The sequence below is a fragment of the Phycodurus eques genome, chromosome 4 (assembly GCF_024500275.1).
Source record: "Phycodurus eques isolate BA_2022a chromosome 4, UOR_Pequ_1.1, whole genome shotgun sequence".
NCBI classification, from domain to species: Eukaryota; Metazoa; Chordata; class Actinopteri; order Syngnathiformes; family Syngnathidae; genus Phycodurus; species Phycodurus eques.
In genome coordinates this window covers 29,137,607-29,155,866 of record NC_084528.1, presented here as the reverse complement: position 1 = coordinate 29,155,866, position 18,260 = coordinate 29,137,607, and the positions used below count along the sequence as shown (strand labels likewise).

Sequence of the window (18,260 nt, the reverse complement as noted above, 5' to 3'; positions counted from 1 at the left end):
TGTACTGCGTGAAGACATTTTCATGCTGTCTGTAACCTCAAAATGAACCGAGGACATTCTGTCATGTTTAACTGCTTTCTGAATGCAAATTCTGTGGAAAATTGCACGGAAATGTTGAAGAGTTAAAGCTGCGCAAGTAATTGAATTGTTGAATAGATAACCGAAATCGTGAAACGTGTAAGGACGGTGAATATGAAAAATATTACTTGATGTGGGAAGTTTATTGCAAACGTTTATTGGGGATTTGGGGAATGTAATAAATAGTTTCCAAAATGGCCTGAATGAAATTGATATTTTGACGTTGAAATGTTTGAATTAGTCGAGAAATGTGTGAGAAGGGGGGACATGTGTAAACTCTGTCTTCATTTGGCAATTTGATTGACACATTTGGGGGATTTGGGGAATGTCATCAATCCCATGATGTGCTGTCCTGAATAAGTTGAACAGTTGGAATGGTTTGAATCTGTCAAGAAATGTGGAAAAATGGAGGCGAATAAAATATATCCTAATTTTGGAAATTTATTGTGAACATTTGGGCATTTTGGGAGAAATTTTGAAGTTTGAATTAGTTGAGAAATGTGGAAGGTGTGCAGTGGCGGAAAAAGTGCCAGGAATAATAAACGATAATTTTGGTGTACCAAACACATTGTGTGAATGCTCTTCAGCATCAAATGATGTGTGAAGAAAATAAATGTTGTTACTTCTGTGACTTTGGCAGCAGGTCACTCTCATGATTTGCTTGTTTTTGTTTATTTTTTAGTTTTTTAACAGCATAAGATAAAAAGAATATGCTGTGTATAATATTGATGGTGATAATGACGATTCTTTATTATTATTATTGCAAAATCTATAACAGAAATTGTATTTAGATCTATAACAATTTTCAGTATATGACTAATAACCAATGGATGGCCACACCTACAATAATAGATGTAATGTCTTTCTTTTTGGTGGCACACACATACAGGAAATGAAGGAAACATTTTTTTTAAAAAAAAGGCTACACAATATATGTATACAGAGATAAAACAGACCTTTTTATTCCACTATTTTGCAATTTAGTGGATCATGTGACAACGTGTTTGTGTACTACGGAGCACGAGGATCGGGTTGCGAGGTCTTGAGATCTGAAATGAATAAACACAGGCACAACATTTGTATGATTTTGTCCTCAGCTTCCGGGTGCAGTTCTAAAGAGAGACAAACGGGAAAAACTGCTTCGGTAAGAGATGTTTCCGAAGAGGAGTCCGTCAACAAGACAAGTGGCATTCTTTTTACAAATGTGGCGCTGCTGCTGTACGAAAGCATCCATATTTTCATTTTTTTTTCAATGTGTATTAGTTGTTTTTGTCCTGAACACAGGTTGATCATGATGAAAAGCACCACAACCCTTTATCTACTGCTAATTTCAGGTTTGTAACTCATGTTTTTTATAACCCATTTACAAATGCATGTGAATGTAAATGTAGACATTAGAATGATATTTGGAATGACACAATAGCACTATGCAATAGTTCTCTGCAAAACAGATGTGTGTTCGTCTTGCTGATACCTGACCAATTGGCCGTCATTCGCCAGGATTCTGCTCCTTTAAAGTGGCATTTTGCAACTTCCACTACATCTCGCTCCAGAGGACCCACGAAGAAGCAAAGGACTACTGTAGACGGATACACACGGACCTCGCCACCGTCAACAACCTGACAGATATGAACGATCTGATCGCTTCGGTTCCAAACAACACCGTCAGATCGTGGATAGGACTTGAGTTGGGAGATGTATCGAGGTGGCACTGGGCTTGGCCTGATCAAAAACTACATTTCTTTAACTGGAAGTTGGGAGAACCGCAGGGTTTGGGTCAACATTCGTGTGTAGCGATGGATCCACAGGGAGAATGGTTTGAAAGTGAGTGTGAAACCCAAAGGAGCTTTGTTTGTCACAGTAAGTATAAACTTGGAACTATATAATCCTTAAATTACAGTCACTGTTTGACCGGTGTCACAAATCATGCTTGAAAAAAAAATCTTGCAGACTCCATTTTTGTTGCCAACACTAAATCATGGAGACACGCCCAAAAGCACTGCAGGGATTTATCTTTGGATCTGGTCAGCGTAGGCTCAGCAGATGAGAACAGGGAAGTCCGGAATGTGTCCACAGCTCAAACCGTTTGGATCGGCCTCTTCCGAGATCCGTGGAGGTGGTCCGATGGGAGCCGGTCGTCATTCCGCTTCTGGAAACCACGGCAACCAAACTATCGCGATCAGGATTGTGTTGCTGCTATATTCAAAGATGATGGCCGCTGGAATGATCTGAAATGTAGCAGCCACCGCACCTTTGTCTGTCAAGGCCGTAAGTTGACTCGTCTATTTGTCATCAGGTAGAATTGTACCTCACATTATTCGACCCTTAATATATAATTATATGAGCTATACAAGAAATTTGCAATGAACCAACCAAACACGAACAACTCAAACACACAACTAAGCAGGTCACTTTTTTCTTTAATTGAAAGTGGCCATCTATTGAACATTTGCAAATAAATGTCATTTATAATTGTGTGATAGTTTGGAGCGCAACTACTGTTTTTACGCAAAAATATCATAGCAATACCATGCTACCATACAAATATGTCCCCGAATGGGTGAAAGACTGTTTTTTGTTTAAACTGGAAACATATACAATTGTGTCATAGGGGCTAGTAGTTTACATAACAAAAGTGTGTCTGGAGCCTGAACAGGAGTATATTTGAAAATGACAAGCTTATTGTCTAAATGAATGATGACCAACCAATGTGTGGTGACCCATTCGTGGCCCAGATTTCACCCTGAGTAAGTACATTTGTGAGCAAACTGAGACCAAATCATCAATTTTCAGCGTCCTGTATACAGTGAACCTTGCGCTATTTGCTTAAGATAGGCACCTAGTCAGGCCATCAAAACGCGCGAGTAACTGACGCACACCCAAAAAGTTTGTAATTGCCTATTGATACCACAAAATGGTGGCAAAGCACTTTTTCCCCCCTATTGGAGAAGGCTAGGGCTTGACGAAATGAAGCTCCTCCCCTCATATCCACATTGTTCCTTTGTACCAAGACGCCACCAGATGGCGCCAAAGCAATATTTTATATTAGACACGGCTTTGGCCTGAAGACAAAACAGCGAATCCGTAAAATATCAGCAAATAGGGCAAATTCACAAACGCTGAAGCACGAATATGCGGGGGTTCACTGTATACGTTTTGTTTCGGTGGTGTGCTGTGAGATTTTTCAAATGTCAAATATGTGCCTTGGCCCAATAAAGGTTGGGAATCAAAGGTCTAAACACTTGAAATGAAAGCCATGCGCACTGTGTTTACTGTTTAGTCAGTCAAAACAGCGGCACAGTACCTTGGTTTGTACTTCTCTGGCAAAGAGTACATTTGCTACACTCACAGTGTGTACAGTGGAGTCATATCATTTACCAAAGCTTTCAGTCACATTTTATTTTATACATTTGATAGGACTGTCATAAGCTAACATTTGTTTTAATTGTTAACAGACTTGACAAAAAGTCCAATCTTTTTGGCAAGCCTCAATCACTTCATACATTTGTCATAATGACTTGCAGAGATTATATATACTGTTTAATCTCGATCAGGATTTCCCAACCTTTATTTGTGACCAATTTAAAAAAATAAAAATTGGGATATTTCCTTATGTGTTTAATGCCTGTAAAGAATACTGTTTCACTTTTTGAACTGAACAACTAAAATACAATTTAAAAAAAGAAGTTTTCCATGACATTCAAATTTATTTAGCGATACGTCATTGACTGTATCCCAAACTGACATCTGTTGTCGCGCTTGTGTTATCTCTGGTGCAGCGAGCAAAGTTCCAGCAAGCACTCAGACAAGCACACAAGAGACGACTGTCACAACGCCTTCAAGCAACTCATCTTCAGAGGCGGTTCCATTTAATTCCACAGTAGCTATGTCCAGCCGACAATTAAGTACAGGTACAGAATGGGTCACCGGCAGAGGCCACAAAGTGCACCGCTCGTCTTTTGTCACGTGTGCAATAAGCACAGTCCACTCAATTGCAACGGAAGAGCAAATCACATAAAGGTGACGTTTCTGTGCAACTACAGGCGGTGTCTCGGCATTCACGACGCAGGCGGGGACACTAAACACAACACAATCGTCCAGTGTAACATCCGCTGGAAGTGTGACTCCTTGGACTTCAGGTACACTTGGTGTGTGAGAAACATTTTCAAATGGAGATGTTCAGGATTCAAACATCTTTCCCGGGGATCATTTTTTTCCCAAACACCAACCTAGATGAATTAAAAGGTTTTCCAATAAGAGGAGATTTGTTTAGACACACATTCCAATCGGACTGGATTGATTTTTATTATTATTTTTTGGGGTATTAACTAAATAATTGCTAATCAGATCATTGTTTGCTGTGTGTCTTGGCCCTGGCGAAAATCTGTGGTTTATGGTCCCCGCAGTTTACACACTGCCTTTCAAATTCCGGCAAAGATCAAATTTACTCAAATATTGCTGCATAATAGCATGGGGAGAATAAAATTATTGGGAAACAACACATCTTTTATTTGGGTTTGTGCACATATGTTGAAACGCTCTGACAGCCATGCCCCATTTTCTTCATATTTGATTTTAATTTTATTCGCTCAATTGTTTTGGTTTTTTTAGGTGTGAAATGAATTCTTGCAAGCACTTTAGAACAATTAATCAAAACCGTAAGACATTTAGAACCCTTGGAAATACCATAGAGTGAATTTGAAATAATTTAGCTGCACTTTAGTCAAATAACGTTGAACGGTGCCTTTATGAGTTGAAAGATTTCTGAAGGTAAAAAAAAAACATGATGCTCAAGTGAGAAGAAAAGCGAATGGTAATAATTGGGTTATTAGGTATATTGCCATCTAGTGGACAGGGGAAGTATGGCGTCTCTGTAAGAACAAAACGGGAGAAAAAGGAAACTAATAGTGGCATGGAACTTTGTGTATAAACAGTCATTCCTTTTCCGTACCGCTTATCCTCACGAGGGTCGCGGGCGCGCCGGAGCCTATCCCAGCTACCTTGGGGCGAGAAGCAGGGTACACCCTGAACTGGTCGCCAGCCAATCGCAGGGCACATAGAAACAAACAGCCATTCACACCTATGGACAATTTAGTCTTCAATTAACCTACCACGCATGTTTTTGGGGATGTGGGAGGAAGCTGGAGAAAACCAACGCAGGCACGGAGAGATGCAAACTGCACACAGGCGGGGCCAGATTTGAACCCGGGTCTTCAGAACTGCGAGGCGGATGTGCTAAGCAGTCGTTCCACCGTGCCGCTGAATATACACTTGTATACTAATTTACATACATTTTGTAATTGATGCCCTTCTCCTCTCCTCCCCCAGGAAACCTGATATTAATTCGTGAAAACAAGACTTGGCTCGAGGCCTTGCGTTACTGCAGAGAGCACTACATGGACCTTGTCTGCGTCACAGGGCAAAGCATTCAGGATCAAGTGGCTCGGATGGCACAGAACGCCACATCGTCCCATATTTGGCTTGGTCTGCGCTACACTTGCAACTTTGACCTTTGGTTCTGGAGCTGTTCGTCCGCTGACTGTTACCAGAACTGGGCGCCTGGGCAAGGACCATCAGAGCGTGTGTATGAATGTGGACTAACTGGTGCCCTGGTGACCACAGGGGGGCAGCAATGGGTGGGCTTGCCTGAGACACAGCAACTGAACTTTATCTGCCAGGACTGTGCCGGATAAGGAAGATTTTGTGAGACGTGTGAGCTGGTTGTCCTAGTTTCGTTGTGCGACATTCACAGGTTTCATCTGTCTATCGTTCTCTTGTCCCCCGAAGCCAGCGCACTAGTGCGAGAGGAAACCCGAGGACTGCCTCCTCCATTGTTCGGTGTGAATGTCATTAAATATGAAAACGCTGCGGTGCGCAGGCCAACACATTCATGAGCGCCGAGAGAGTGACATGAGAACATTGATCCGCTGCTTTCACTCAGGGGTTAATATTTGCATGTTGACCCCTGCTGCTTGAGCTGCAAGATGCTCTTTTTAGGACCACCGTGGACTCGATGCAGACGGCCTGCTGCCCCCCCCCCCCCCCCCACCTCCTCCTCCCCCACCAAAACTGACCTTGTCCGCAGCGCTGTGGTCTACGGCGACCGGCTATAACCGTGGGAATAAGTTCACGATATTCTAAACTGCTGATCATTCAACTGTGAAAAATGAAATAATCAATAAGACCGAATAAAAGAAATACATTACATTAAATAATGAACGATGTGTGATCTATTGAGGTACCTTCAAATGACAATAAAATATCATGCCCGGTTGGCACAAGTTTCATGAGCTACATAAGCCTACTTCATATAAAATGCGGTGCCACCTTTGCACTGTGCAGAATACACTTCTGTGAAAATGAATACCTGCTCTAGAAATATTTCAAGACACCGAATATTGAAAAATGTCAGTCAACACCTTCAGTTAAAAAAACTTTGGTTTGGTGGAACCCTTTTATGCTTTTTTTTTCCCATGCGCATTTGGAACTCGAATAGCAATCCATTCATTCACAAGTATGAAATGTTTTACATCTCTATTGCAGACCACAGAAAATGAGAGTCGGGTATCATTTCAGCTAATCCCAACAAGCTTGTAGTGGTATATTGCATTTTGGAAGGCCGCTTTTCGCGTGGCCAATGAGCTTCTTGTCAGTTGTCAATTACCACGGCCCATTACGCCTGAGCGTGTCATAGCTTAGCTTGGCTGTCAATAGGCGCTGCTCACCGAGCCTCCCATCAGTTCAATGTTAATGTCCCATTGGGTCCACGCCGTCCGTTTGTGGACCATCACCACCCCACGCCGCCCTCACCATCTTTTCTCACCCTCCTCTCCTCTTGTGTGCTGTCCAGCTGGCTCTGACCTCTGACCTCTTCACCCTCACTCCTGACCTCTGGGGGGCATTCCCACGCCACACCCTTTTGTGTCCGGCTCCCCATGGTAACTGAGTGGGCACTCCCTCTGCGTCTTTAGAGATGACGGCGACGGGCATCATTCACTTTAACTGGCAGTCGTGTAATGCCGCCTGGTTGGGGCCTAATCCCCACGTAAGGGCACAACATTAGGTACAAATGAAAAGGAGATCCTTGTCCAAAACGTTCAACCTAAAAAGATAATAATGACAGCTTTTGATTGACATTAACAGAGCGGTAATCGCTAAATGTTTCGTACTGTGGTTGTAGAACTGCACTTTGTTACATTTTAGGCAGTTAAACACTAAATATTACAAATAGAAATGAAACTACAATAATACACATCCTGTTGCATGAATACCTCTCTTACATGTCAAAATTGACAATTCTTATCTTGACTAAATTATCTTAATAGATTGTACCTAATGGAGATTTCCATTAATGGGCTTCGGAAAAATACAAATCATTCATTAAATATCACTCTAGAGTTCCATTTATAACATGACATTTATGTTCTTGCAAAATAAAACAGATTATTGAATGTGTTGATTTTGAACATTCTGATCACACACAGGTTTTTGGTTTTCTTGTAAAATGTCAAAATTGGAAGCACTTGAGTACTTTTAAAACTTCACATCTTAGTTCCTGTCATGCGCACTGCTGTCATCCTTTTCTTCTCGGCGTTGGCGCCCCCATCGCCACGCAGCCCTCCCTTCTTATCCTTCTGTCACTTTCACAGCTAATTGTAGAAAAGGAGATTTTCTCCTTTGAGGCCCAGTCTCTTAGGTAACCCCGCTCCTGCATGAAATGAGATGGATAGATGGGAAGCGGCAGAAAGGGGCACATGATGAGCCAAACAGAACAGGCGCCGCTTGAGGTCGGATGCACGCGAGTGTGGACTTTAACCAGATTCACTATAAGCTGCATAGAGTTTATGTATTGACGGACATATTAGTGATAACTGGGACTATCGTGAAAATGAATGACTGAAGGTGCATGTTGTAAGTATTTAGAATTTCCCTTGTAGAAACACCTTGGCTCTATATTGAATAATTCACAAGTTGAGACTTTTTTTTGGTTTCTTTTTTAACCAGTAACTTTGATTGTAACCTGCTTTTGTACCTAATTTGGAGCATTAAATCGTTGAACATTGTGCACAATTTATGATTTTTGTCAATAAATTTGCCATGTATTGTTTATTTTTAAGCCAGCGCCGTATCCACCTTGGGGACGAAACGATGCGTTTGCTGTGTGACCGGGAGTCTGGAGCTGATTGTCCAAACGCAATTCTTGTACTCCACATCCAGGAGTTGTGGATGGACATCAGGCCCCTGACTCCCACTTCAACACGTCGATTCCGCAGCGACAGACTTCACGGGGGGAACTCTAATTCAGAATGATTAAGATTTCTAACGAAGGTTTATGTGATTTTCTTTCGGGATCGGCGCATGTATTTGCCTTCCCTCATGAAGCGGACAATTGAGTACACACTTAACGTTAACTATTTAGTTTATCTTACGTTGTTTGAATGTGGGTGAATAGAATTTCAAAGGGGGAGATGCCCTTATTAAGTTGATTTTGTTTATCTTACAATATGGGAAGTTGTAAGAAATTAATTCAATGTTTATGAACTTCCGACAAGATAAAATGATGACTGCACATTAGTACATATAAAGAACTTTTTTTCTCTCTCCTTCAAAATGCTTATACTGTAAATTCATTCTGAGAAAAAAATATTGATAAATACCCAGACCTTCAAATTTTATAAACATTATTTAGATCCTATTTAAAAAAAAGTACACACAAAATGCAAAAGCTGGCTTTAATCTTGTTTTGGAAACAAGCTCTTCGTAAGTTATCACAGAATATATATTACCTGTAACGTAGACCCATGTTAAAGTACTGTATGTCATAAAAATTGGTACTGTATTGGTCCTGCCTTAAACTGTAATATGTGTTTCTTATCCGTGCTCCATGACTTTTAATAAAACACACTTGACTCTTCTGTGTTTTGTAAGTGAGGGTTTAAGCAATGAATGCTTGATTGAATTTGGGAAACCCTCCTGGTTTTTCTCAACTCAGGTCATAACAATAACTTTGTATAACGGCTTATTTGTCTGGGTTATTATCGGAGAAGACAAAAGTAAAGGCAATCGGAGATATAAACAAGCAACAAGTGTCCAAATAACCTGAAAATGTTGGTAAAATGAAAAAAATAAAATAAAATAATTTTTAAAAAAGATGTAATTCCAAGGTCAAGGGTCAGCAACCCATGGCTCGAGGGCCACATGTGGCAGCTGGCATAAGTGTCGTGCCTATGTGGTGGCCATGTTGGTGGGGGCAAAATTCCCATCAAAGGCATCTCTCTCTCTCTCTCTCTCTCTCTCTCTCTCTATATATATATATATATATATATATATATATATATATATATATCTTTCTCTCTCTATATATATATATATATATAGAGAGAGAGAGAGAGAGAGTTGCCTTTGATAGGAATTTTGCCCCCACCAACATATATATATATATATATGTATATATATTTTGACACCTGGATGACACTATATATATATATATATATATATATATATATATATATATATATATATATATATATATATATACATATATATATGTTGCTGATATCCTTTCTGTCATCCAGGTGTCAAAATACATAGAGAGAATAATCCCTTTCTAGCAGAGAGCTACAGATATCCGACTGTAGAATTTATACATCTATGGCATAGCATCTTTTCAAAGTCACTCATATTTCCCTCCTGGATATCCACTAGATGTGGTGGTAAGCTTGCTGCCGACGGTTACCCCGTGAGAAGCTGCTTAAATAAATAAATAAATAAATAATCGATGGGGTCCAACCACTTTCTTGCAGTTGCTTGGCTAATTATCGGGATAACTGAAGGCCTCTTTTAATCTCTGATGCTTTTCTTACTTTCAATTTTTCTTTCAAGGGATATATTCTAGATTGCAGATAGTCTCCCTGAGTTCTAATAAAAGCTTATCTCATATAAAGCCAGCGAGGACGTAAAACAGTGATTAACAACTTCTTTGTTTGGGTTATTTTTCTTGGCATGTCCATCTTTTGCATAGCCTGTTGTTGATAGGCCAAATGTGTTTGTTTGAGGACTATTAAGGGCCACACAGAAAAAGAAAACAAATCTTAATTTGAATCCAATGAGAATAAAGTTGTAATTTTAATTGGTGAATGTCAGAAAGCCCCATAAAAATGGATATACAACAGAATGGTTTGAACTTAAAGGACAAAATTATGTGGGAATGAAATAATAGATAATATGTGAATACCTTTTGTCCTTGGCGCCATCTTCTGGAGGTGCGCTGTCTGATCCATCCAAAGCTGTCGAAAACAATGAAATACATATTGTCGCCCACCTTGACATAATGTCAATTTACCATAGGTAAGTGATATTTTCCACAGAAACCTCAAAATATATGTATTTTACGTCAATCTGAGGTTTTCTTCATGGCCAGTTAGTGAACTATAAAAGAAATCGCCTGTTATTAATATGGCAACTCCACATTTGAAGCTCAGAAGTGTGAGGCCAAAGACACTGCCCCACTTCCACCTATCAAAAGGCTTTGAACGCTCAGATTGGATCGCTCAAAGGCAACCTACCGGCAACGGCTGATATGGCTTCTGCTACAACCAGCACGGTGACATCACAGATGTCGGGCATGAACGTGAGATAAAGGTCAAGGTTGGTAAGCGGAGCAGATAAGGTGCTGAATGTGGATAAACAAACGAACACCTCCATGTGGGTTTGAATCAATAGGTTTTGAAAAAAAGTCCCGAAACTCCCAAATATGTAAATTAACAATGTAACTATTTTGTGCTAGTAAGATTCATTTTAGGGAGGTAGGGAGTGACATCGTTGTCCAGGAGGGCCAACTGATATGATATTAGGAAAACCTTGCAAAGATAATCGTCTATACATGTTCACGAAAGACTCGTTTTGTCTCTATGATAGTTGTTTCCGAAATACTCTCCGCGATGACGACATCAAAATAGACAAACAAAATATTTGACTTATGAGAAAGCACAGAATTTCACATTATTGGAGCTGGAAACAGAGTTCAAATCTCTGGTTAAAATATTTCTTTTTCAACGAAAGGTATTTGCTTAGAAACATTCATTATGAGCAATAATAATTCAAACACAAGTTTTTTCCACCCGCCAGGGGAAGGTTTCGGCAGCTCCCGTGCAACAAATCTCCGGCAACGGTGGCACGCCTGATTGTTCTGCCCACACCGCGCTTGCGGGACAGACAACGGTCAAACGGTTTTACTCACTATGGATGGCGTTTGACAAACGTTAGATCATCTGTAGTAGTTGAAAAAAAAATGTTGATTGCAATGTTTCATGTGCGGAATGCTGGAATACTGTTGATCCCTATCCCCAATCAGAAAAATGTCTGCAAAGCCCCATTTTAATAATGAAAAATCTTCATCATATAAATCCATCACCACCCCCCCCCCCCCAAAAAAAAAAAAATCAAATAATTTTATATATATATATGTCAATGAAATTTCAAAGGTCTTATGCTGTGTTTGCTCTAAAAGCAGCGCCTCTTATAGAGATGAGGCTGCTTTTAGTGAGTGGCGCTGTTCTGAAGAATAGTCCCAATTAATACAGTACTTTAAATGTAAGAGCTTAGCGTTGCATGGACTTTTAACAAAGATTTTATGGCGGTGATAGTTTGACCAATGTTCACCCTTGCTTCTTCGTCTTTTGTTTTGTGTGTTTTCTGGTTGTATGCTAATGAAGAGACTGGGTCATTGTAGTGTGAAAATAACAAATGTATTGGTTGGCCGACGCCTGTCTGGGTTGCAGAATGTAAAAGCTTTCCATCCGCTGGAACCCCAGAATGACTGTGAGTAGCTATTGATCAGTGTGAGGGAAATCCAAACAGACAGGTGAGTTTGACTTAGTGATCATATATATAATTATATAAAATTGATGGAAAACTGACTATGGTGACGGCGATTGAGTTGGGACGAAGCGATACGAGATCCGTGCTCTGCAACCGAGATGTTCGACGCCTGAGGCCGGAGCAGAAGAAATTTTTGATGAGGGATGACCCAGATAATATCATGAGATTGAAAAAAAAAGAAAAAAATAGACATTAAAATGTCATACTAAAGACTACTTTGCTTATGTGTCGCCTAGAATCTGACAGTAACGGCCATCGCTGACATTGCACTCCTCACCGCCGGGTTTGTGGCTGAAATTGAGGACCTGAAGAGTGTTAGTAGCTCTGTGGGGCGGGTGGTGGTTGGGGTGGGGAGGTGCGGGGGGTTGAAGTGGTGCTAGCAAAAGCCCTATTCATCTGCAATGTAAACAATGCAAGCAGACTTATGTGGAGTTGGAGCGTATCCCCCGTAGCACTCTTCTAATGAAAACAGATGCCAGTGGCCAAATGTAGCACGTGTTCGTAAATTGCAAGCTGAACTATTACTTTCAAAATGTTCTAAATCTGCCACTTTATGCCCTACATCATCTTTATGTATGGAAATGGAACTTTCAAAAGGAAGTACCTAATAAGGGGTTAATGAAGTAACACGCACCAAAATTAATCAGAAGAAAGTGACTTAAAATGGGATTTCATCATTCATTTCAATTGTCTTTTTATTTTTAAATGTATAATGACACACACACACACACAAAACGACTAATTTGGAATATAAAACTCAAGAGCAACAGTATCCTGTATGAACTGAATCAAAGATGCTGATGTCAGGACAGTTTGAATTTATTAACAAAATGGGAACGTACTTCAGTTGAAGATGAAAAGTGGGTGGGAGACTAAATAGATGAAGATATTGTGGTGCAGAATAAGATTATTGAATTCAAACTACTTGATGACTTGACCCTGCACAAATAAGATTAACGGATATGCAATTTATTAGCTCGCTAATAAATTGCGTTATTCTCATTTTATTGTAAAATAAAATAAAATAAATAAATTCAAAACACTTTGTAAAAAGCTGTCTCCAGGTAAAATGCATAGCGTATCTCTAATCTATAAAATCAGATGCATTCACTCTGTCATGTCCCTCCAAATAGTGTGACTGAGTTCGGTGAACTGGTTTGATTTAGTGCTCCAGCTGAATATATTTATTTTAAAGTGTTTTTCTCTCTCGCTCTCTCTCTCTCTCTCTCCTTTCACTGGCCTTGCCATAAAGAAGCTGAGAGAGGGTCTCTGTGCTCCACACATTCGCCTTTAAAGTCGCAGACGGCCTGCCTCCTAACATCTGTGAATTTAGAAAAGGATGAAACTGAATGTTCCATGCATTATTTTATTGTGTATTATCCCATAACTCTGGTCTAACTTCTCTGAGATGTCGAATTTCGATACAACAGCCGGCCGAGTAGCCGGTGGGAATCTTCTGATTAGGGAAATTTACTGAAGGAGGTTTATATTTTTGTTTATTTTTTAAATTTATTTATTTTAATTTTTTTTAGTTTCAGCTTCACGGAGAGTGTGGGGGCTTGCAAAGGGCACGGGACAGCCTTTTTTCTCTCGCTGTCTCTTTTTGTTTGTATCATGTTTTTTGTCTCTTTGTATTAAAAAACACCATAAAGACAAGATTGCTTCCTTAAATATTCTGCAAAAAGAGGAATTTCCAACACATCAAATGTCAGTGGGCTCACTTGCTCACGATAGCGTAAGCAAGCAGATCTGGAGCTAAACATCCCCCCTTTAACCCATTGTGGTCCAAAACATGTCTGCCTTTTTAAAGGTGCAATTAACGCTTTGAAAGCGTCGAAGTTAACCAGAGAAAACGACAGACAGAAAGAGCGAGAGCGGTCGAGAAGTGAGGAACAAGCGAGGGCTTATGTGTTGATATTATTCTAATCTCAGAGGCCCAGTCCAATGTAAGCAACATGGGAGGACTTGAGCGTCACTTCAATACAGAGCCATCAATGGCTGCTCTGTGCCGGCCCCCGACCATTAGACATTTCATTACGTTTGAATGTGGAGAGGATATATGCCAGAAGTGCTAGCCAAGGCTCAAACATTAGTCACCTGCAAAGCCAATGGTTCAATGGCTAACATCTTGGCACATAGAGCTATAAGGTTTCATCAAGATTCGGACGCTCTTGCGGATCAACACACAACATCTGCATAAAGATACAGAATATTTAGGATGAATTGCTCAACTTAAGCAGTTCCACTGTAAATACTTCAGAGATGTTAATTCAATGTCTGAGCTGCTGTCAATTCACGTTTCAAAAGTGTAGTATTAAAACAAACGTATGGTGATTTTTTTTGTTGGTTTTCTTAATGTGGCCATTATGGAGTTGATGCAACGTGTGCCAAACCCTTGGCGGAATCTCTACCTGTGTCATTTATAATTGTATTGCAACTCCAAAACCAAATAAAAAAATATTGCACGTTGATTCTTATTAGACTCAATAAGACAAAGATTAAAGTGCATTTTCCCCACTTCAGGCCTACGGTGAATGTATATTTAAATAACATAAAAACATCGACCGCTCTCAATAAATGTTGACAGTGTGAACTCAAAACATGAATTTATATTCTGCCTAATCGTTGGTTCGCCACAAGAACTTTAGTGTCAATAACGCGATTGCACTAGTACAGTTAGCAACATACGACACGGAAAATATGCTCAAGAAGCACATGTTTTCTCAGAGCTGCTTGTATTTTGTCAGGTGTGGAATATCGCTGATTAAGGTCGGGCCTCGCCCAAAGGCCAGGGCAGGGTCAGTCGTGAGACGGGGGGGTGCAGCGAGGGTGGAGACTGGCGAGCGGCGTGGCGCAATTGGCAATTACTAAATAGCCGAAGAGGACTGGAAATTCTCGATAGGTGTGAATTTAAGTGTGAATGGTTGTTTGTTTGCGTGTGCGCTGCGATTGCCTGGCGACCAGTCCCTTTGGCTCAAAGTCAGCTGCGATAGGCTCCAGCTGACCCATGATCCCAATGAGGGCAAGCGCTACAGAAAATGGATGGATGGATTGTTAAGAAAATGTGAAATTGTCTTTCCACTTCTGTGCATCTATTTGATCTTGTGTATAAGTGCAGCATTTCTTTCTGATTCAGTTTTTAAATTGTATTTTTTTTGGCTGTTTACTTTTATGCTTTTTACTGATATACATGACAAACTTTTTTTTTTCTTTTAGTTTACTTTTGTAAGATCTGTGCATGGCAACAAGTAAAGAATATTACTTTATTTTTTGAATTGGAAAATAAATACAAAATGAGACCGGAATTCATTGCATGTGTTTGTTTTATTAATAGGCATGCGTGCGTGCTACAGTGGTTGGAAGTGTTGCACCGCTGCAAAATGTCACTCATGCGAACTCGCTTGCAAAGCCTGCGTTAACTTGTGTTCATGTGGTTTACGAAAGGAGGGATGGTGGGTGGCCATTTTGGTCCGAAATGCAGAGCCTCCACAGAGCATTCCTTAAAATGTGCTGGATATTTGGTCTCTTACATAACTGTGGCGTAGTTACATCTCATTAATGCCAACAGACGGCCAATTCATATAGCGAGAGGTTCCTGTCCCCCAGAGTGGCCACTGAATACCTGCAGTGTTATGTTGTGTATTCCAGCTGAATCATGATTCTCACATTCATTCCATCACTGTGTGTTTACGTGTGTGTGAGCCATCCCATGTTACATGCATGCAGTGTTGCATGACGTTATAAAAGAAACTAAAGGGCAATATTCCAAGTGTAAATTGAGTTGAACATAAAAATGACACAATACTGAATTGCACTAAACAGGGTGATCTCAGTTGAGATAATAGTAAACAATACAAGACTCATGTTAAATCAAAGCTCTAAAGTTAATGGAAATGTACCCATTTTTTTTTGTCAAGTTCAAATATTTTCAGTGGTGGTCGAGTGAGTGGGACCACTGGGGGGTGGAGTTGGTGGGGAGAGGGTGCGGGGGTCCCTTAAGTAGGAGCGAACTTTACCCCTTGCCACCTTTCTTCTTCTGCTCACCTCCCACCCTGCATGTCTGTGTTCCATTTCCCATTCAGATGGAGGCAGGCAAACAAAGATAAGATAAAAACCATCAATCAGGTAAGTGCTTTTCCCTCCCAATGCTCAGTTGGGGGAGAGAAATACATTTATTGGTATTGATGTCTGATAGCTGTCATAACATCATGCATGTATATTGTGTGAATTTTCCAGGAAATAGGCACATATGGAAATAAGTAAATATACTGCAAGCAAGGTTTTGTGAGAGAGCACATATGGGACACTAGCGAATTCCAGTGCAAAATATGTATCATATACAGTATTTGCCATTACAAATATTTTTGGATACCACATTAATGGTTTGTAAAGGCAAATTGTGTTCATACAGGTCGCGTATTTCAATTATCATACTTAAAGTGTCCGGTAATTGTATTTGCTGCACACATCTTTGCAAAAGGTAACATAACTGAAAGTGTGGCCCTTCACAGTGAACACAAAATGTAGGTCATCAGGTGTTGCAATTTGTTGATCTGCGGGACATTTCACTTAATATCCTATCGATTCCATTCAACGGTATGACATTTTGTTAAGTAGGTTTTATTGGTCACGGGTGCAGAGGCTTAAGTAAGCTTCTATGGAGTGAAGGACATACAATGTCCCACAGTTCTATACAGTCGCCCACTGTTAGTTCGCCACTCGGTTTCACCATCAGACTTCTTCCTTCCTGTTCAAAACCATCTAATTTGGCCTGGACAAGCAGATGAATTCACTATTATGGGTGTGGGTTGGAACACTGTCACATTTTGTCAACTCATATTTAGTTTGGACTCAATTTAAAATGGTGTATTAAGTAATTTTTTGATAAAATGTTTATTTTAAAGCTAAGTCTGATCAGGCATGGTTTATTGCAATATGTTTATATTTATGTATATGCATTTATTTATGTCTAATCTGAGTTTTAAAAAAAAAGTAGGAATTAATGTGTTACAGAAAATTAGCTAAAACTGATAGAATGGGTTTTGATTGCATCCTTTGTGAACTTTTATCATGCAAAAGTACCATAAATAAAAAATACTTTTTATGGTATGTTAGCAGAGCATCTTATTAGCCAACAAATGATCATCAAGACTCAAGGAGAAATTGGCTGTGACTGAGTCCAAAGAAAACAAGCACATTTGCTCCTTAAAGTACTTGAAACTTGTCAATCAACTAAAAAGACATGTTCTTCTCATTTGTAGGTAAGAGCTGGATCAACCCCTGAGAAGAAGGAGTTCATAATCTTAAGCGTAACATACGGACAGAGATTTCAAAGTCAATCTCTGGTTACTACCTCAAAATGTTGTTTACACTTGGATTTCTCCTGCCTTCTCACCCCGTTCTCACTTCAAACCCCCACCAATCAGAATAGAAACTCCACTGGAAATGACTTGACTAAATCCAATGGGGCTTTCATTGTTTCAAAACCAAAAACCAGTATCGCTGCCCGCCAAGCTGACCAGTCGTTCCACCCTAAATCTAAACAACATCAGTGAGACAGTTTTACCCACTCCTCTCCCCAACCAAAAACCTTCGACGATAAACGCTACAGGAAGCACCAGGGAGTAAGCCCAGACCAGCAGCAAACGCCACCACTGTGTCCCCACCAGTGAAGACTTCCACAGCTAGTGGAAGTGTAATCAAGAAAGACAAGCACACAGTGTCAGTTAATCAGACCGGTTTAGCTAAATCTGCAAGAGCCAGCATAGCGAAGGTTACAAAGGACAATCCTGGACCCACTGGAGCCCTGAATGATCAGTCAGCACCCACAAGGTCAGCATCGGTCAATGGCACCAAAACCACTAAAGATAAACTCCAAGTTTCTGTCAATCAGACTGCTTCTGAGAAATCTCTTTTGGCCAGCAATGGGAAGATTGCCAAAGTCAAGCCAGGCCCCACCATAGTTCAAAATGCTCAGTCAACATCCACAAAGTCAGCTAGCGGCACCAAAACCACCAAAAACAAGTTCACAGCCTCTGTCAATCAGACTCTTGTTGTGAAATCTCCCTCCACCGGAGAAGTGAAGAACTCGAAAGAAAAGCCTGCCCCCACAGTCCAGACTCCTCTCTTAAATCTAGCAAAGGCTTCTACAACCAGCAGTTCAGCAGCTTTCAAAGAGAAGGCCATGGGCTCTGATAATCAGACTGTAGAAGTCAAAGATTTGAAAAACTCCAAAGTTAAACCAACTCCCACAATCCAAACTGCCACACATGCAAAGGCCATTGCAGCCAATGCCACAGCAG

At 40.3% G+C, this 18,260-nt stretch overlaps 1 protein-coding gene across 3 annotated transcripts; it reads left to right on the top strand.

Annotated features, from left to right (window-relative positions):
- The first annotated feature begins 1,188 nt into the window (after positions 1-1,188).
- LOC133401766 (macrophage mannose receptor 1) lies at positions 1,189-6,299 on the top strand. Of its 3 annotated transcripts, none has more exons than XM_061675135.1 (6): positions 1,189-1,412; positions 1,579-1,938; positions 2,113-2,346; positions 3,858-3,989; positions 4,122-4,226; positions 5,407-6,299. In XM_061675135.1, exons 1-6 carry the CDS (start codon positions 1,331-1,333, stop codon positions 5,769-5,771), a joined length of 1,278 nt encoding a protein of 425 aa, XP_061531119.1. In that variant the 5' UTR covers positions 1,189-1,330; the 3' UTR covers positions 5,772-6,299. The 3 variants fall into 3 exon arrangements, with proteins under 3 accessions (XP_061531119.1, XP_061531116.1, XP_061531117.1); XM_061675132.1 differs by having other exon boundaries at positions 1,190-1,412; positions 2,029-2,346; XM_061675133.1 differs by having other exon boundaries at positions 1,192-1,412; positions 2,029-2,346; positions 4,122-4,217; positions 5,407-6,298.
- The last annotated feature ends 11,961 nt before the right edge of the window (positions 6,300-18,260 follow it).

What these genes read in the sequence shown, in the direction of transcription:
- LOC133401766 (XM_061675132.1), top strand. Translation starts at nt 1,331, where the DNA reads ATGTGTATTAGTTGTTTTTGTCCTGAACACAGGTTGATCATGATGAAA. An exon ending in AAGGAGCTTTGTTTGTCACA is followed by an intron (nt 1,939 to 2,028) that starts GTAAGTATAAAC and finishes AAAATCTTGCAG; the next exon opens with ACTCCATTTTTGTTGCCAAC. An exon ending in TTGGACTTCAGGTACACTTG is followed by an intron (nt 4,227 to 5,406) that starts GTGTGTGAGAAA and finishes CTCCTCCCCCAG; the next exon opens with GAAACCTGATATTAATTCGT.